We start from the raw sequence: 20896 nt of genomic DNA, 5'->3' as shown, positions 1-20896 counted from the left end.
ATAAAGGCAAAAGTTTGTCTGATAGGCGATTCAGTTACTCGTTACTAGTATCCAGATGAGCAGCATTTCCTCAGCAACATCCAAAATGTTACCTGTTTAACAAATAAAAAAGAAATATCCCAAATAAACTATGTTTGATAAGAGTAAACAAAATCACAGTTTGACAGACTAAATTTTCATACATTTTGAACTAGATTTGAGACTGGAGAAAGGTGAATAATAAATTTGCCAAATAAAGGTCTCAAATAAAAATAAGATACTGATATTCTTTTCAACATTGGTAACTGCTTTGCAGTATTTCCTAAAGTGCTTATTTGGATGGAAAAGACAACCAATAATTGAAAGAGATGATTATGAGGGCAGGATGTTATAAGGAGAAACAACCATGGACATAAAGTGGAGCTAGGCACAACTTTATTGATACTGATATTAATACAGTACATTCAGACCCAGTACAACTTAAAAAAGAAATACACAGATAATTTAACCCTTTGAAGCCAACGTTCGCCCACAGGAATTTAGTTCCTACCACAAAGAAAACACCATATTTTACCAATTAAAAGTTCAATTTGTTAATACTGTTTAAGAAAATAATCACTACAAACAGTGAGAATCATATGAAACACACAGGTGTAACTACAGAATGAAGAGTTACTGATTGTTGAAGCAGGTGGGACATGTAGTTAAAAAGGGCTTTTAAGGGTTAATATCTCTGATAATAAAAGGGATGAGATCATAATATACATGAAATTAGGATTAGTGTTGTTAAAAAAAGCAAGAGAGTTCATTATACAGTCAAATCTGCCATACCTGTGCACAGAATTAACCTAAAAAGAGCATGAGAATCTGGCGAAACAAAGTCGCAAACTCTGTTTAAATCTGTTAAAACTATTCTCCTAAAATGACACAGCTTGAAAGGTTGGTACATAAGAGGCATATGCTGTTGTTAATTAATCATTAAGTTTTGTGCAAACAGTAAGTGTCACAGTGTTGATGTCAGTCTTCGGGGCTGTAACACCATGTGGACTTGTAGACAGTGTAGTCATTCACCCACGGCTCACCTAATTTATTTAAGTTTAACTGGAACATCAATTAATTTAGTCGATTAATTAGTTTATTTAATTGATGAATAAATATTTCAGGTGTTTTATATTAATCTATATTAGTTTATTCATTGTTTTATGTTAATTTAGATGTGTGATTACTTTTAATTTCGTTAGTTTTGTTGAGTCTGGTTCATAGCTAACGCGTGAGGACAAGCTGCATCCACTGGTGAAAAGAAGAGAACAGAAATGGTCTTTAGTGTTGTAAAGGTTGGAACTGGGCAGTCCACTTTTGTTTCACAGTTCTAACTGCGTTGTTATCTTTCTTTTCTTAAAACTGATGTTGACCTTATATTGCGTGTCATTTGTCACTGGGGTGAAGCTGGATTTTGGGAATGCCTACAAAACTGGATTACTTCCAGGCATGGAAAATAATTGATGGTAATCCTATGAAATTACGAGGTTCACATCGTGGAAACTACGGACTCCCACCCATCAGAATACTCATTACAAATTTAAGAGGGGTTGCTCTTCAAAGATCAAAGGACCGATCAAATATGAAGAAATTTTGTGACGTATTCCTAGTTTTTGAAAATTGGGGGTGCTTGGTGGAACTAACAAGTAATCTCATGGTTCTTCTCTGTTTGACTCTTGTGATGATTTGACATAAAAATAAATTTGGAAACTTTATTTGAAATTTGTAAGTCCAAAGTATATAAACCTTTCAAAATTATTATATGTACTGAATACACTGGCGCAATACCAAGCAATTTAGCATATTAAGATAATTGTGAGTAATTTAAGTTGGTCTGATGGCCATTAATAATAATGATAATAATCCGTGGCGTAACAGCCTTCTGAGAGCCAAAGCCGACTAGCTGGCCTCACGTTCACATGCTTAAGCAGAGGTGAACGATCATGCAACCAGATATAGGGTGACGTGTGGTCATTACGACGAACCTCCAGCCATTGCTAGTTTTCATGACCGGATTACACTACCCATTGTAGCTACCCAATTTCCTCACGATGCTGGGTTGGCACCGGTCCCATACACCGGTCGAAAATCTCATGAGAAAAATCTTTCCCCCGAGAATCAAACCAGCGCGCATTCTGTATCACTGGTCCGAAGCACGATGCCTCAGACCACGCGGGACCTGAGGGCCATTACAAGTGAATAATTTGTGTGTGTCAACTTCAAAATGGATGAGAATAAATCTGAACTTAAACAAGTGGTGCCTCTTATGTTCACGAATCTATACTGCTGTCATTGTCAGTCTGGCCATACTCCTTGTGGAAGTGTAAAAGTAGAAGTAAAGTTGTCCCTCTATATGCCATGTAGGCGCTTGGAGGGAGAGAAAGTATAGCTCCTACTCATTCTCAACCTCGACACTAGATGGTGATGAGTGGTCAGCATCATGCCCCGGCCGCGCTTTACCCCAAGGAAAGGACCCCAGTACCCATTGGATAGGAGGCTGGGCGGGCCCCAGAACTGGTCTGGAAGCAGGCTCGAGGAAAAATTCTCTGCCCCCGTCGCAGATAGAATCTCAGTCATCCAGTCACCATACTGACTGAGCTACCCAAGAAGAGTATCATGTTCAACTGGCTAAGGTAGCTACAGTCATCACTTCGTGGATTCAGGCACGCACCAGCACCTAAACTTACCCAATGTACCCTGAACCCAATCTTAATTATTTCATTGAAACAACCTTAATCAATGCCTATACATCAATGCAGAGACAAAGAGCAGTGACCATCAGTGTAATCTCCATCAAGCAGCAGATGAGAAGTGATTGGTTACAGCAGATACCAGTGTTCTTGAGGAACACACTGCCTCCACATTTAAATATTTGTAAAGGAGGACAAAATCATAATATAAAGACAAGCAATAAACTGTTTGGAAATGGCAGTAGGAATTCAATCAAAAAATTATCTTTGGACAAGTCTGGCAGAGAGATCACCTATGTATTGAACGACAGTGTGACCACAAAGTCCCTCTGGGGTTTTGAAAAATTGTCTCAAATTGAGCACTTACAGCCACACATCATTCTGCAACAAGATGGTGCTCCACCTCATTGGGGTCTGCAGGTACGTGCGTACCTAGACAGGACATTTCCAGGAAGATGGATCAGCAGAGACGGTCCAATGCCTTGGCCTCCACGTTCACCAGACATAACACCACTGGATTTTTTCCTATGTGGTTATGTCGAGAGCAATGTGTTCCGAACACCAGTTAACAGACTTGATGACCTGAAGACCCGTATCAGGAATGTGATCTCGGCTATTCCAGCGGACATGCTCCACAGAACATGGCAAGAGCTTGAATATCGTCTGGACATTCTCCATGCTACCAAGGGAGCCCACTTCGAGTCTACTGAGGTCATTAGAAAACTTCCAGAGTTTCACTGTAATCTGCCTCAAACCGCATGTGGCTAGCTCAATTTGTTTGCGCGCCACAATTTTTCAAAACCCCGAAGGGACTTTGTGGACACACTGTATTATTAAAGGGATAAGATGAGCTGCTGTGTTAACTATCAACGGCAGTGTGGCACAGTGAGCAGGTGTTTGTACGAAGCAAATCACGATGGTGTTGTAATTTCTCGAACACCCCAAAATTGAAACATTTAACATGATGCTTTAAATTATCTAATATTTTTAGATTCTGGACGATATATCTGGTTGTTATTAAATTTGCCCAGTAACTAATTCAATATCAAAATACTGATGGGACTAACAATATTTAAAAATCATAATTAGTTTTTAAGAAGGCTTTAGGATGATATGGTTGGAGTATTAATTTCTTTTAAAAAAGGCTCATACTGAAAATATTGTGCACTGTAACATGTCTACATATAAGAAACCAATGCCACAGTATGCATAATGTTTGAAAAGTAATATTGTATACTCAAATAAAATGCTTCGGGACTGTGCTCCTAGTTCAGAATTGCTACATAATTGGCTGGGAAGAGGCCAAATGTTCCATCTGGTCCAAGTCCCTGCCACCATCCCTCGTCGATCTGATCGATGTGAGTGATGACGTCACCTGGGTCAAACGTAATCTCTGTAGCATCGGCTGTAAAGAAAAATTCTGCGACTCAGTACGACGTTGGTCACTAATTACAGTGCTGAATTCAACCATGGCTTCACACTGTGACACTTATATATTCTAATTTTTAATACTTACATTAACCTATAACTGAACATAACATTACGATCTTTCTCATCAGTGACACCGTAAAACCACAAGTTATTGTTTTATTCTAATGGCAGAACTGCACATTTCATAACGTAACATTCTCTTGATCAAATCGAGGATAATGAAGCATATATGGGAGAGATGGATGTCTTCTGGGTTGTTCGCCATGCAGTCTGGTAGACGTTTACCAGCTTTTCAGAGGTCCTTGCTGCCTCCATGATCAGACACTTATCACTCATTGCCCTTATGACGGAGACAGCAAGGACCTCTGAAATGTTGGTAAACTTCTACCGGATGACATGGCGCAACAACACAGAAGACGGCCATCTTCGGACTCACCGCCATGAAAACCTCAAATCCTACTGAGAACTGCACAGTTGGAAAACCACTTTGGAGACCTAAGCACAGATGAAAGGGTAATAATAAAATGAATATTAAAACAAATATGAGGGAATGGGATGAATTCATTTAGTTCAGGAAAGGTACAAGAGATGGGTTCTTGTGAACATGATAATCAACCCTCAGATTTCATAAAAGCCAATTTTTTCAACAAATGAGTGACTATTATCTTCTCAAGAATGCAGCATTCTGTTACCACTGGAAGGGACAGAAACTTGGTGATACAGTTTTTCTGTATAATGAATATAATGCACCACAAAATACAGTTTCCTCACAGATAATATGAATTAAAATGCACTGTTTTGAAGCTCTGCCAAAGTCAGCTGTTGGAACTTAGTGTCAGCAATCTGGTGGCTGTTCTCATTTCAAAGCACTGCAATGGGAGAGCTAGGTGTGGATGGGAAGATAATATTAAAAAAGGATTTAACAAAATAGGACATGAACTGGATTCAACTAGATGAGGATAAGGCTAGTGGTGGGATCTTTCGAAAGAGATAACGGGCCTTCCTGTTCAATAAAATGCAGGGAATTTCTTGAGTGATTATCAGCTTCTCAACGACCCTATGAACATGGTTAAATGAAGTGTAAAACGAGTCGTAAAATACAGCCGATATGGTGCACGGTTTTGACAACTTACCAGCCTGATAATCATACAGGGCACATGCCTGCAATCCCATATCGCCATTGGTGAATTCGGTAACATCATCTTCCTCTTCTGCTGTTTGCAAAAAGTTTCTGGTCATATCACTTCCTGCAATATCATCAGAAACAGGTATCAAAAATTGACCGTAAGGTTTCACAAGAAACTACTTAAACAGGGAGTTGGGGTAAAAAGCAGACAGTGATATTCTGCTACTTGTTCAGGTTTACTGATAACAACTGTAAGAGAAGAAGAAATATTAATGCAAACTGCTAGGCAAAAACCTATGGCAAGTTTCATCATCCTAAATATAATTTCAGCTAGTCAAGATAAAACTGCCTTTTACTTACTTTCCCATCTCTGTTCCTCTTCAGTGGCCACCTGGTTATGGTTCTCCGTAGTCGTAACAGGGTGGTCGTTGTCAACTTGTACAGAATGCTGCATCAGATGCAAAAGTAGATAATGGTTAAGTGTTTGACAAAACATATGTGGACAAGTAACTAACTAGCTGCCTTAGGGAACTGGAAGGTTCACCACCGAATCAACGAAAGCCCTACACCGGACCCTGTCCTGGGCCAACAAAATCCAGTCGCCTTCAACTCCTATCTCCCACACATCTCGCTTGATATTGTCCTCTAATCCTTTTAACAACTTTCCTTGTTATCCAGGTTCAAAATGTCCTAATTATACACCGTGTTTAAAAAGTAGCTATACAACTTCGTAGGAGAATATAAATTTATTTAAAGGACGTGCGCAATATTTTTAAATGCACAAATTTAGCCAAACACAACAAGTTTCATGTGCCATACCAAGACAGCCGGCAGGCCACGTGTTTCTGAAGACGCCGTGGAACAGATTAGGGAGAGCTTCGCTTGCAGTCCATGCAAGTCAACGAGACGTGCATCTCGGGAAAGTGGGATTCCATACGTGACTGTGTGGCGAGTGTTACAAAGACGTTTACACTTAAGAGCGTACAGATTATCCATGGTGCAAGCCATTTCAGATGGTGATAAACTGGATCGTAAGGAATTTTGTATGGAAATGTTGCGGCGGGTTGAAGACGATGAAGGATTTCTGGACTCAGTAAGTTTCTGTGACGAAAGCACGTCCCATGTCACTGGTAAGGTCAACACCCACAACTGCAGGATTTGGGGTAGTGAAAATCCATGTGCCTTCCTGGAACATGTTCTTGACAGTCCAAAAATTAATGTGTTTTCATGGAGAAGACCATTACTGGCATTGTACAGCTGGACATGCTCCAACAGTTCCTCATTCCTCAACTTGACGAAGATGACCAGGAAGGACGCATTCACTTCCAGCAAGACGGTGCACCCCCTCATTACCTCAGAGAAGCGAGCGAGTACCTCAACAACCGTTTCCTATGTCAGTGGATCGGTCGGGCTGCACCAATAGCACGGCCACCTTGTTCCCTGGATCTAACACCTTCAGATTTTTTCTTGTGGTGATTTGTTAAAGATCGAGTGTATGTGCCACCCTTACCTGCAAATGTGGCCAAACTCCGAACTCGAATTACCGCCGCAGTTGCTGAAGTAACACCGGAAATGGTACACCGCGTGTGGCAAGATATTGACTACAGATGGGACGTCTGCCGCATAACAAATGGAAGTCACATTGAACCATAAAAATCCGACGGACATAAAACTTGAAGTGTTTGACTACATTTCTATGTTCTGAAATTATATGTTTCTCCTATCAGTTCACATGGGTGAGAAATGGCTGCTGAATTTTGTTTATGAAAAATCTTGTATCATGCTCATAAGATTCTTTTACATGCCGTAAATCTACGACATGGGACCGCTGGCTTTACTTCGCCTCTAAAGGAAGTTGTGCTACGAATTTTTATCACCCTTGAAAATCCATAGACCTCGTCTGGTGGTACTAACCTGTTTGTTTTCAATCTGAGCATTGTTTGTTGTGTCTTTCTCCGTAGGGGAAGACAGAATTCTTCTTTGGCTCTCACCTAAGGAGTAAACAAAACTTTGTAATCTTCTGTCACTTTATTGTAAATCTTTTGGTGACGTTACATGTTTATCAAGCTAAAAACAACTTTATTCACATTTCTCAAATCTGGCTAATCATAAGATAAATATATACCTACATGAAATTAAACATTTCTACGTTAACATGTAAGTATTTCTGAAAGTGTTCAGATGTTGTCGATGCATTTATTCTCACACAAAGACTTGGTGGAATGTTGAATGCGTGTGGACTTGTGGGTAAGTAGCAAACTTACTTGTGTGACGTTCCTCCCAGTTGCTTATGACCTGCTGTGAGCTTTCGGTGGAGGCCGGTGGCCACGCCGGAAGGGACGCTTTTCTAGTAGCTGTAGAGGGGGGAGGAGGAGACTGAGAGCTGTTTATTGACTGTTGGTTGAGTGACGAGCGGCGTAAATTGTGCATCTGTCCTGCAGACGTGTTCTGTTCAAATACGGCACGAGCATTAAAAGTCCGTTTTGAGATTACCGCCTGTGCCTCCTGCATGAGAGAGAAACCTTATTTATGTTTCTGGAGACTGAAGAAAAATGGTGCAAAATGTGGGAAAGTGTACATGAAAGAACATTCATAAATTACAATCTTACTACGCAGTACTTAACCTTTAAACTGGAATGTTCAGCAAATGAATATCTTTACATAAAATTTCCCCAAAATAACAATATACAGTACCATGATGCTAATTAAAATACATTGTCAACACCACGAAAAGTTTTTGGATAGAACAATCAGTATATCTATTTATAAAAACAAATCTCCCATCATCAGGGTTCTGATGATGGGTTTATCAGAACCCTGATGATGAGGACGTTGATGATTCTGAAAATGCTGGTCTCTTCAAGTAACCAAATGATGCGGCTGAATGCCCAAGAAGATTTGACTGAGTTTAGTCACCGCAAAAGGTTGAGATCAATTTATGTTTAGCTTAAATGCTTATAAGAAGTTCATGTTCAAAACATCAAAATATATGTCAGCCGGTAATCCATAGCTAAGATGTATGGTTACGGCACACAGCAAAGAAGTGACGTGCATCACACTATTCATGTGCGTATGAAGAGAGTTCACAGCCACTCACACTCCTTCATCAACTAAATTTCAGTAATCACCACTTCCCATATACAACATGCCTTAACATTTTAATGACTGCTTTGATATTTTTATATCTACAAAATACTGATCGACACCCACACTTATTTACATACCAACTTAGGTACATTTATTATAATGAGGTACAAATTTCTGCAGGAACTGAAATATCACATCAAAGAAGACACAACTGATATTTATGGCGCGCTGACCCTTCTCACTGCAATGGCTCACCTGGCTGCGCTGCCTCCTAAGAATGTCACTCCGTGCTCTCCGCTCCGCCTCTTCTCTTTCCCTATCTACTGCCTCATCTCCTCTACTATCCTCCTTCACTCTCTTATCTGCATTCCTCTCTGCCTCTCGTAACTGACTGATGCTCTTTGTCCGCTCTTTGATTCTCTCTTCTCGCACTGCAGCTTCTCTCAGCTGTCGCATTAAACAGACGTTCAATCATTTTACACAATAATACTGAGCAAAGCTCCATATAACCCTTTACAAATGCAATTAAATTCCCTGAGCAATAGTCAGCCAAAATTTAAATTGCACTTTAATAAATTCTTCTCAGACACTGTGTAGATTTGATGAGTCTACATGCAGTCAAAATCCAAATCGTCAATCGTCATCATCACCACCACCACCATCATCATCCTCACAACTGCGAGAACCTCAAATCTTGCATATAAATACTCTGTGTGCAGTAATCCTCATGCTCCTTTATTTTACAATCATCAAAGACACACGGCATGCAACCAGTGAACCATGTCATGGGAACACCACACTCCAACAACAGCGGGTTACAGTGGGTGGGAAAATTATGTAATCACCTAATTCAGTGGGTGCAAGGCGCACATTGCAAAAGAGAACAATAATCTTTTGCTCAAAACATGAGTAGTGAGCCCTTCGGAAATTTCCTGTAAAATAGGTACATTTTGGGTTTTGTGCCACTTTTTATGACTCAAAAACTTCTCTTTTCAGCCATCTGTCAGTCACTACCTTGCATGTATCACTCCACTGTTATCGCCTTCTTCACAGTCATAACCGCACTCTCCTGCCATGTTGTACGATCAACTACAGTCCACAGACCAGGAGAAAATCCTTGCTAGGAATTCGATATACGCGCATGCGCAAGATTTCGCAGTGAGTGGCGACCCATCCTAAAAGCATTCGTTCCACAACCACTGAACGAACAACAGACGACAGGCTTTCATGTGTTCTGATGGGTACAGCTTAAAGTTTACCTCACAGTGGCACAGTGATTTAATCTAGAATATTATCACAACACCCACAGAACACATTAGAGGTGCACTCACTACACGCTACTCTCAACTGCTTGATGTTTTCAGTCTGTGTGTAGTAGCATAACTCTCTGGCGTGTCACACTTCCCACCAATAGCAGCCCTCTAGTCCAGCTGATAAGAAACATTCCCCCTGTACCGCCCCAGAAACGACTTCCCCCCCGCAGGGATTTTCTCGTGGCCAGTGGACAGTACTTGTTCGCTCATGACCAGCTCTTAACTGAGAATGGGCCGTGCTAGACTGAGTGGCACGTATTTACAGATCTTCTAATTCTTACAGACAGTAAAATAGATAGTTTTAGCTAAAATTTTGGGCATTATCCATTATTTCTCATAACACAACAATACAGATGTTCCCAGTTCTCTCCACTACAAGCCAAAAGGTCACTTGAGAGAAGCTGTGGGGGGGGGGGGGGGGGGGGGGAAGCTTGGAAGACATGAGTGACGTCACAGCCAGAAGTGCACACAACATATAATTCATTAGTCCGTCGTGGTTAAATGAGGAATGAAAATTACAAGAAAAGATACAGGTTTTAAAGAAACTGACAGCCTAATTTACCTCTCTCTGTTTCCGTTCATTCTCAAGCTTGTTTCTTTCCTCTTTCTTCCTCTTCCTTTCCTCTGCTTGTCTTTGTTTCTCTTCCTGCTCTTCCTTCTCCCAGAATTTATCCCTTTCCTTCGAGTCAATTTCTTGTCGTGGAATCACACGTTTGTACGTTGTACCCTTCAAATGAAAAATCAAATTATAATTAATTATAAATAACCAACAAAGTAAAACAGAATTTCATAATACATGCAGATATGTGCAAAAATTTGGTGAAAATGCCTGAATGCCACTCACTAGACCAAGACATAGATGGGAGGAAAATGTTTATATAAATCTTAAGGAAACATGATGGGAGGGTATGGACTGGATTCATCTCGCTCAAGACAGGGGCTGGTGGTGATGATGGAGGCAGTAAGGACCTCTGAAACGTCTTTAAACATCTACCAGACTACATGGCACAACAATCCAGAAGACATCACTCTTCAGACTCGCCGTCATGAAAACCTCAAATCCTACACAGTAATAAACCTTTGGGTTCCATTAAAGTTAGAGAATTTATTGACTAACTTCCTGACCATCAGCTCATCCAGGACTCAACTCCATGGCGTTAATTACAAGACTGCATGTTTGTGTGTGTGTATGTGCTTATACTTCTTCTTCTTCTATGGCTCTGCGGTCCGTATTCGGTCCATGGCCTCCTCAATTCTCCTCTTCCATTCAGAATCCGTCTGTCCGAGGCTTTGATCGAGGTTTCGAAACATCTTCCTTTTTACGGTGCAAGGTTGTTAGCCTTGCGACCAACCCCCAACCTGGAGGACCATGTGCTTATACTACATAATCATTTAATAACCGACCGATTCAAGTCCACCTAAAAAGCAAGTGAAACTTTACAGGACAATTCCCTAAAATCTGTGTAATTAATTACCTGCGTTAATTCGGTCTCTCACAAAATGTAACTTAAATTTATCTCTTCCATACAATTTTAACTTCCTACAGATAAATAATGCATATCAGATCATTATCATACTAACTAAATATTTAAAGATAAAGAAGAGCCTACTGTTTCGCCTAACAGAGTGTGGTATAAATATAACAAGTCTGAGCCTCAACACAAAGAGAACGATCACTACCCATTATTACATCCCACCGAGGTTGCCGTCATGGACTTGTGTATGAAATTTACTGTATGTAAGAATAATGCTGATAGCAATATTTCAAAGGACATGTTTGACTTTGACGTGTTAGACACAGTGATAAGAAAATACAGGATTTGTTTTAGCAATAGTGATTACACACTCATGACTGCGTTAACAGAATTAAATACTCACACTCACAAACATATGAATAGTGTTAAATATTGACAAATTTAAAGCAGTAGAAGTGGAGTGGAGCTTGCACTTGATATTGGACAACAAAAATGGAAAATTATTAATATATTGTTCTTATTAATCCCACTGTTGAAAGTTATTCACAGAAGTTCTTATTAATTACACAGATCCTTCAACAACATTTGCATATAAGTGAACATAACTTATAAAAATAGTAAGTAAAAACGAAGGACAGCAATGAAAAATACCAACTGCAGTGCTTACATACCACAGGACCCATTTCATTTCCTTGGTGTCCACGTTCCTTAAAACTGTACACAGAACCTGTAGACTTTGCAACTTTGTCTATGATGAGCTGTGTATCAACTTCCTCCTCATTTCGGGCATTCAAAGTAACGTGGGCCCCAGTGAAGAAGTTGGCAATATCTCGTAAGTGGTTTGCACACGTCCCTTTCCGAACAAGCGGGGCCCCTTCACCTTGCTGTCAGAAGACATCAAAAATGTAAGTATGAGGATTTCAACAATTTTTAAGTACATTTAATAATTTTTCCTTCATTCATTGAAAATCTGACAACAAAATCAACAACTCCCACACTCGAAATTCAAAGATTCAAAATTAAAATCCAAACATTTAAAAAAACTCAACCTTTCATTACAGAAAAATCAAACCTAACTTTTATAACCTCAACTAACATGTCCTAACCTGACACAACCTAACCTAACCCAACCTAATTTAACCCACACTGACCTAACTTAACCTGTCCCAACTCAAGCAACATAACTTGCCCCCATAAAATCTAGTTTCAAATAACCTAACAAAAATTTTAGACTTGTATAATTGGATCATTTGATCATGTCCCGTATCTATGGGAGACTAATTCTTCGACATCTGAAGCCCATGTAACAAGTCAACGGTCTTGAAGCTGTGGAAATCTTGCATTGCAGAACAAGTAATTGAATGGTTACAAAACGTTGTAACAGTTGATGAAACATGGATTAGGCTGTATGATCCTGAGGGTTAAGTGGCAAAGGACCCAGTGGGTCTCTTCAAGCTCACCAAGATCAAAAAAAGCTCATGTTTCTCAACCAGCAGTCATCATTATGATAGTGTTTTTTAATTGTCAGGGAACATGTGCATAGTACCACCTGAAACAACTGTAACTGGAAAACCCTCATGGATATCCGAAGGAAATGACCGGAGATTGTTGGACATCGGATGCTTCATCATGACAATGCAAGACCACATTAAATTCTTGAAAGTATCCAAAACCCTCCCTACAGCCCAGGTCTAGCGCCTTGTGACTTTTTTTTGTTCCCTACACAAAAATGGGAGCTTTGATGATAGTGCTTCTCGACCACAGACATTGCAGTGAACGCTGTCGAACTGATTTTAAATATGATGTCCAAAAACAGTTTCAACAACGTCTTTGATGAGTGTCAAAACTGCTGGGAAAAGTATATCCAGTTCAGGAGAGCATATTTTGAAAAGGAACACTCTTGTAGTGATTCTGAATAAAGGTGGTATGTTTTAAAAAAAATCATTCTCAGTCTTTATTGAACAGCCGTCATACATGCTTGTCTTTAAGATATATCACATCAACAGTCATGCTCAAACTGCGCACCACTTCAATGCCTAAGATACATACCCAGTTGATTAGAACACACTTTGGCAGACTGGTTTTTGGATCCATCACCTTACAAAATGCATACATTATCTTCCCGCTATTCAAATCCTCGGTCATCTCTTCAATACCACCCGCTGGTAAAGAAAATCACAAATATTTGCCACATGAATATACAAAACACAGAACTCGCACTCAAATCGAGTTTTAACACGAGACTTATATGAATGTTTAAAGTGCCAGAAATAAAACTTGAACCTACCAGCAACTTAAACAAATTCACTTGTTCACAGTCTCATACATTAAGAACTCATTAACTGTTCAAACTAGAGAAAAAAAAAATGAAATTCTTCAGTTTGCCTTCTGAACCATGAACTTTTAATTTACTGCACTAAAACACAGTTACCCCTGGTATGCAAAAACTTGTCTTCTACTGCTAAATGAAGTAATGGATCGGAAAAAAGAGTAATCAAAACAAATCATTTTAATGTATAACAGAAATTAGGCTACATCCAAATACAAATCAAGAGTGGAAAGATGAAAATACGGAAAAATACAAATAATCTGTCACTGTTAATTAATAGTAGATTGCAATTTATTTTACTGGTAGTGCATTTTTTTAACAATCTAACCTAACATCTTCAGTTCCCTCAAACAAAGATATACATCCATAACAAACCCAAGTTCAACCATAGGGTGCCACATTCAAATCTAAGATTACTGCACAATAAACTCACATCACAAAATTAATGGCATCCAGATTGCTCAGTAAGTTACAGGACGTGAAGTTACTGGTAACTGTTATTGCTTCATGAGAAAAATGAAGAAAACTGTTACTGTACACTACGCTATGTTTCAATTTTCAAGAAATGTGAAATCAACAATTACATAACCTATTATGCTTGTTGTATTCCTTGCAGAAAAGTTAACAAGAAATGGAAGATGGTTTTTGTCTGTGTATGTCTATCTGTAAAAGTGTAGTACCTCAACTACCCCCCACCCCTCCTTCATGATGTGGTGCTCAGTGAATCACCAGGGACAACTTTACCTTATTCATTCATGTCAGAAGGGGGTGGGGAAGATGTCTATACCGAAGGAAATTATTATTTGTGTTCAGACTGGTCATTTTCTCAAAAACTGACCACTGTAAAAAAGAATTATGTACTACATAAAATACAGATTCAGATGTAGAATTTTTATTTCAAACATTTTTCAATACATCACATAATTAAACAGCGCAGAGAAACAAGTGAGGTGCCGTTCCTAAAAAAATTTCTTAGTTCATATTTTTCCCCACACAAGTCAAGCACAAAGTGAAGGCAGCAAGAATATATAAGAAGTGTTCGGAATTTTTATGCTGTTTCCAAATTACAAACCATGGGTTCTCAAAAGAGTACCTACTCCTAATGCCCTGGGTCCAGAATTTCTAACAAAATAAAACGAAAACACAATGTGGCCACATAATCTAGGTCTGCTTTATCAATATCATGCTTGTCAGTCACTCATTTAATCAACAAGACTGATAAGAAAAGATAAAAATTTGATCAGCAATAAATGACCATCCAAGCTAAATATAATACATTCAGAAAATATACTGTTCACTACATTACTGATAAAAGGTATTTGTAACTGACATAGCAATTTGTACCTAACTGCTGTTATCACCGAACTTGCGACTACATTAATAAACTGTAAAGTCATTTCTCCTTTTACAGGGCAGATTAATACCTAACAACATATAAAAGAAGAGCTAATTTTCCACGAAAGGGTTTCACTCACCATTTATAAACACTTATTCATGCACAATGCATAATGGTTATATATGAAGTTTTATCTAATATTTTATTAACAAGGACAAGGACCACACAACCATGTTATAAAATGAAGTAAACAAGCATTCTTCAATCACCCCATCCCAAACAAAATGCCGAAATTCACGTCAAGGAAATGGATAATGTTCATAGGGATGGACACTGAAGCCGAAGTGTGAGGCACCGTATTGAAAGCTGAATTGTAAAGAGGTGATAATGACAGTGTCATTAAAGATCACTTTGGGGAACCACGCAGCACCAAATTATCATGCCTACTACTGAAATGGGGCTCTGCAGATGGGAAGTTTTACATATCAATTACTTGTGGGGCAAAATTCAACATAACAAGAAGGATTTGAGGTTTTCACTGAAGTGAGCCTGAAGATGGCTGCCTTCTGGGCTGATGCAGCAAGGGCATCGGTAAACTTCTACCAGACTACATGGCGCTACAACCCAGACAACAGCCATCTTTAGAAAAAACAAGACTGAAAAATAATCCATCCGATAGTACACCGTTTCTACATACGTTCTTTGCAAACTTTTACTTATAAATGCACAGAGCTCTCAGAAACAGATCTGTCAAAAATGTCAACAATTTTAAGTTATCTAACCTACCCCATCTCAACCACCCTTATCAATCCTAACCTAACATAAGAAAACTGAACATATCAAATAAATACTGGGGAAGTCATGGCCTGAAAACTGGCCAAAGCACCATAGATGATGATGATGAAAACCATTACTACTCTGCATATTTCATTGTACCTCAAAACTTTAATCATGAACATACCAACACTACACTTTAAATTCTTATTCAGGGCACTCCGAATGAACTTATAAATGCACTTAACCTGTTTTACAATTCCAAATATTTCACCTGCAGTGGTGCAACCACTGAAACCTTGTGCGAACACGATATTTCTTCCATGTGTTAGTCCAAACCACCGACTAATTCACAAAAGTCTCCTGCACTGCTGAAATTAAATTTATACATGCCGGATCCAATTAATATAGCAGCCTTACCTCCTTTGCTGATAACCTTCAGGTCATTGGTCTGGCCTTCATATCCAAATAATGCCCTAGAACAACACAGTGCCACCAATCACATGACAGAGGTTACTGCAACACACCTACTTATCAAAATTAAATTTTAAATTTTAAACATAATTAAATAATTCTCTAGACAATACCAGTTTGTCACCGACTTATCATCCACTACGTCTTTCCATGCGGCTTGCAACGATTCCTTGTATTTTGTTAGATTTATTGCCATGTTAGTTTTACCATGCTACTCAAATATTTCAATTATTAAGTTATTTGGTATCAACAGAACAACATTGCTTATGTGAACCACATATCATATCACAAGCAGACATCACAAAACTCCTGACTTGCCGGTCAGGCACAGTCAACGGCTAAAGATTAATACCAACAAACCATTTTGATCGTTGGTCTGATACCAACATAAATCACGGCCTACTGTAATCACCACCAAAGGTTTAGTGAAAAACACGAAATTTCTAAATTTTAATAACTAGGTCACAAATACCTATGGGTCTATATGGTTGCATGCTAGTTTACCTTCATTCATTTTATTTACATGCTACTTCATTTGCGTCAACTTGCCTCACTTACGAAATATTTAACTAATCAGTGGTAACTACATTTTAACCCACTGCAATTCATATGTGTATTGGTTTTCTCCGTCCCGATGTAAGACACGGGCACAGGTATATATCATAAATGAGTTTAGAGATTCTTTCATGTACATATATACCACTTTCATGATAGTTGAGCGGACAATATGAAATGTAATTGGGTTATCGGAAATGCTTGATAATAATAGCTCCTTAATGTATAGCGGATTAATACATTAATAATGCTGTGATCTTATGTTGCTACCGTATTAAAATCCTAGCCAAAGTACGAATCTAATAAAAGTTAATATTTTCTTCACTTCTCTGTTTTGATCGTTACACTTCCAAAATATGAAGCAACACTCTTAAACTCAATTGATCTGCAACAGTTTTATAAAAAAGCTTGTCGCAAGGCTAAAGATATTATAAGGAACTTTTTAAATTACAGCTCTATATTTGGATTATTACATTGAACTGTAATGAGTTCTACCTTAAAAGAAATTTTCCCGAAATTAAAAAGAATATAAATTTGTGATGTAGACAGAAACAGCAAATGTATTTCCAAACTTTGGAAATAAATTTTTTTAGAAGTCTTCTGCAGAAGCTAGTAGTCGCTTAGTTCGTGAAGAAATTCCAGAGCTTTTGTGGATTTTGAAGTTTCATCACCGCCTTCTCAATTGCAAGCCACTGAATTGTCCAGCTACCGCCAAAAAACTACGCTCTGAAAAGCTGACGTAATTCAGAATGTCCCAAAAAATAAGTATACATATTATAATACAGAATATTAACCATTTTATCCATCTCTTTGTGTTGTGTTTACGGATGACATAGACTGCACTAGATTCACTTTATTTATTTGAATGCGTGTATAGGCTACACCACTTTGTGACACCTGTATATATTTTCTGTAAATTGAACAGACAGTTTCTTAACCCACTAACCGTAAATTATTCGGTTATGAAGCCTACGGCTGAGAAGAGTAAATATAAAATATTTCAGTTCACACAGTTCCATGCACATTTAAAATGTTTTAGCAGGCGGCAAACTTTTGGGAAAATCGTTGTTAATGGAATGAGGAAGTATGTCGTTTGAATGTTTCGGTTGGAGGGTGAGCGGGCGGGAGGGACGTCACAGCATAGTAGATTTCGGTAGAAGACGGACGGGTCGATTTGAAACATTATGAGCATGCGCGATCAGTTGCATGACAGTTGGTTGGGCAGGCAGGAGGACGGAAGGGTAGCAGCGGATATTTGGTGGTGAAAAGCCGTAGTTCTGTGTCTTTGAATGGAGGGGAGAGGGAAGTACATGTGTGGAGTGTGACTCCATTGATTACCGTCGGTACCTAGTGGCGCTACAGGAGTTAAGTACTAAACAGTTGAGATGGGTTTCTCGACCTGCCTTGTCAGAACCGCTTTCACAAGGGGAAATCAGTTTATGGACTTCGCAAATGAGTGCTAGTATAGGTTTAATGCGGGAGAATGGCGTATACAGAATGTTATTTAATTTTAAAATTATTATAAATATGTTGTGTGTGTTATGACAAGTAGACTGCATTGTGCGGACTGTAATGATCGTTGTTACTAGTGTTGTGGTTGGAATTAGTAACTCGTAGTGACGCTTTGCTGGAGACGGGAGTCCGAAACATCGCATGCAGAGTGAGTACGATACAATTATATTTTCGGTGTGTGTACAATGTCCATGTTGCCTTAGATTGCCATGTTACCTCAACGATGTTAATTTTATTTATTTAACGACGCTTTCAGTAACTCTGAATTATGTAGCATCGAGTAAAGGGAAGATTAGTAAATAATCGATTGAAATAAAGTAGACCTGCATTTGCAGTATGGGGCTGAGTAACACAAAAGGAACCTCGGTGAAGGCAGACTGTGTTCGAGACGACGTTTACCGGAGCGTCCACAATAAGAATCAAGAGTCATGAGTACTTGATCAGTGATCATTTTTATAAATTTTTCTTGCTTTACAACATACAGATATCATTTCCACATGTCACCGCTAGATGGACACATTTGATTGTTTCTTTCGAAATGTGTTATTATTCGATCTTTGCTAAATGTGTGTACAGCGAACGCATATAAGGGATGTTCATGTCTGTCTGTGTCTGTCCGTCCGTCCATCGGTCCGCATGAATTAACTCGAGACCCATTGGATGGATTTTGAAGGAATTTGGTAGGGACGTTACGCCATTGGAGACTAACCTAAAAATCGAAATTTTTTAATTTTCTACAGTCGGTAATACTAAAATGGCGGACGAACAAACTTAAAATAAAGCCATACAGTGATGTTTGTTATGGATTTTCGGAAAATAAAAGACTTCGATGTGGTAATTCTTTTGTATATTTTAGAATAACATGGCGGGTGAAAGGAAGAATAAATGATTTTGACTTTTGACTTCGTTTCGATCTTACTAACCCACGAGTAGGAATCCGATGTGCTAACACAGAGGTAACGCGTCTTGTGACGTATTGATATTGATTTATTCTACTTTCGGAAGACATTAAAGCACGATTCTTAAAGCTGGAAACTGAAATTGTTCATGTAACTAAACCGAGGTATTTTTTTAAAAATAATTAATAATTTGGTATGTATTTCAGTACGCATTGCATCTTCCAGCCTCGTTTTGAAAATGGTTTTTGCAGTTCCAGGTTGTACTCAAAGCCTACACACCTATAACACGGATGTCTTGTGTTGTTAGTGTTAAGTTTACGTGACGTAAACTTATAATAAATGAATAAAACGCAATTTATTTCATACGTTAATTTCTGTTTAGATGGTGATAGTCACAAGTTTTATTTGTTAATGTTTGTAACTACTAACAGGCCATCAATGTTATTTTATTTTAGGGGAGAATTTTATTAGCGTGATACTGGTTTGTGTAATCCCACGTCGGATGTAAGTCTAACCTCAAAATTCATCACGAGCCATATATTTTTAAGTCTAGACTTACATATCATTTTGGAATAATTTATACAATTGCTTACAGTCTGTCTTATTACAGGTAGGTATTTTAACGCTGTGATATTGGTTGCCATGGTTATTATGTTTTTTTCTGCGTTCTCAAGTAACTCGAAGTGGCTTCTGGTGTTGCTCACACGTAAAAATTTTGTGCATCCAGAATTTTATAATTATTGATTTCAGGACATTTTAAGATACGTTCGTTTCAAATTTTGTGGAAATCCGTCGGTTAAAAATTAGAGAGAACACACAAAGTTACAATTTTCCACCGTTAATAAAGAAATGCAGGCAAATGTATATTTGCAGGCTGTGTGAGTAAAATGGAAAGATATTTCTGCAGTTAAATACATTACTCAATAAAAAATATAAAGCAGAGAAACGAATAAAATAGTGTTCTTTTAGGTTTGGAGAGTTTTAATACGTATAAGAAGATATCTTAAAGAAGATTATGATATTTTTTTACAATGCTCGCATACTCTTGGGAATATAATAACAATTCAAAATTATATCAGTAAGGAAGGATGCATATTTTAAAATTAAATGAAAATACTCGCTGGGATTCGGGACTTTAATGTAATTTGGGAACAAACAGAAATTTATTCGACCGGAAAACACGCCGAATCCCGACGGGACCTCCAGGCCTTAAACAAATTCTCTCTTCGCAGAGAAATTTTAGTAGGACGTGATCCTTTCTGGCAGGCAGTGGGCGGGAAAGGGCGCAGATCGATAGACAGGGTGCTTCGAAGGCAAACTTGAGCGACCTGGTTCTCCGCTCAACCCCCCAAATCAAATATTAATTGGTAGATGAAGTTAGGGAGGGTGAGATGGCAAAGGCTCGTGGCAGGTTATATGCAGCGCTTGCATCACTGAGCAGTCACTTCGTCCGTAGTGTAGTCATGGGTTTCGTATGATTTGAAAAACACGCAGTAACGGCGTTAACCAGGTTAACTTTTTAATGAATACATTTAAAAAAAAATTTTAGGTATAGATTCGCTTTTGTAAATATTATTCAGACAATCATCGGATTTAAAATGTAGATGAAATTGAATTGGTTTTTAAAAGCCGCATCTTGTTGTGTTTTTTAAATTTAGACTGTCTATGAAACAAATCTTGTTCACAATTTTAATGTTTATTAAGAATTCACTACATGTTTCGACCTTAATTGGTCATTTTCAGGTGGATTTCTTTAAGTCTTCGAAACTAATAGATGTTACTGCTAATTTGTTTAGATATTTTCTATCTCTGGTTGGACTGTTGTGTCTCAAGCAGATTACCCATTTTAATGGAGTAAACCAGTGGTATTCAACCTG

The 20896-nt window shown here is 38.4% G+C and overlaps 2 protein-coding genes across 9 annotated transcripts in view; one reads left to right on the top strand and one right to left on the bottom strand.

Moving 5' to 3' along the window:
• Positions 1-392: 392 nt before the first annotated feature.
• Positions 393-16407, bottom strand: Abp1 (Actin binding protein 1). Of its 2 annotated transcripts, XM_022069477.2 has the most exons (11): positions 16167-16407; positions 16000-16055; positions 13190-13302; positions 11812-12024; positions 10228-10392; positions 8608-8799; positions 7530-7770; positions 7180-7256; positions 5626-5713; positions 5273-5386; positions 393-4113 (listed from the first exon to the last, which is right to left on the bottom strand). In XM_022069477.2, exons 1-11 carry the CDS (start codon positions 16247-16249, stop codon positions 3974-3976), a joined length of 1482 nt encoding a protein of 493 aa, XP_021925169.2. In that variant the 5' UTR covers positions 16250-16407; the 3' UTR covers positions 393-3973. The 2 variants fall into 2 exon arrangements, with proteins under 2 accessions (XP_021925169.2, XP_087212925.1); XM_087356799.1 differs by lacking the exon at positions 16000-16055.
• Positions 16408-17844: 1437 nt separating this feature from the next.
• Positions 17845-20896, top strand: part of eag (potassium voltage-gated channel protein ether a go-go) — a 125645-nt gene continuing 122593 nt past the window's right edge. For 3 of the 7 annotated variants that reach the window (XM_087357662.1, XM_087357663.1, XM_087357661.1), the window contains exon 1: positions 17846-18268. The gene's annotated coding sequence lies outside the window, so the exon portion shown is untranslated. Of the gene's footprint in view, positions 18269-20896 lie in introns of all 7 variants that reach the window. The other 4 variants (XM_087357665.1, XM_087357664.1, XM_087357659.1 and 1 more) reach the window with 3 other exon arrangements.

This window comes from Zootermopsis nevadensis, unplaced genomic scaffold (genome assembly GCF_977971745.1).
Source record: "Zootermopsis nevadensis isolate Lab colony 2312 unplaced genomic scaffold, Znev_1.0 Znev_ptg000028l, whole genome shotgun sequence".
Taxonomy (NCBI): domain Eukaryota; kingdom Metazoa; phylum Arthropoda; class Insecta; order Blattodea; family Termopsidae; genus Zootermopsis; species Zootermopsis nevadensis.
The sequence above is the reverse complement of the archived record's forward strand: the minus strand, read 5'-3'. Positions and strand labels throughout refer to the sequence as shown.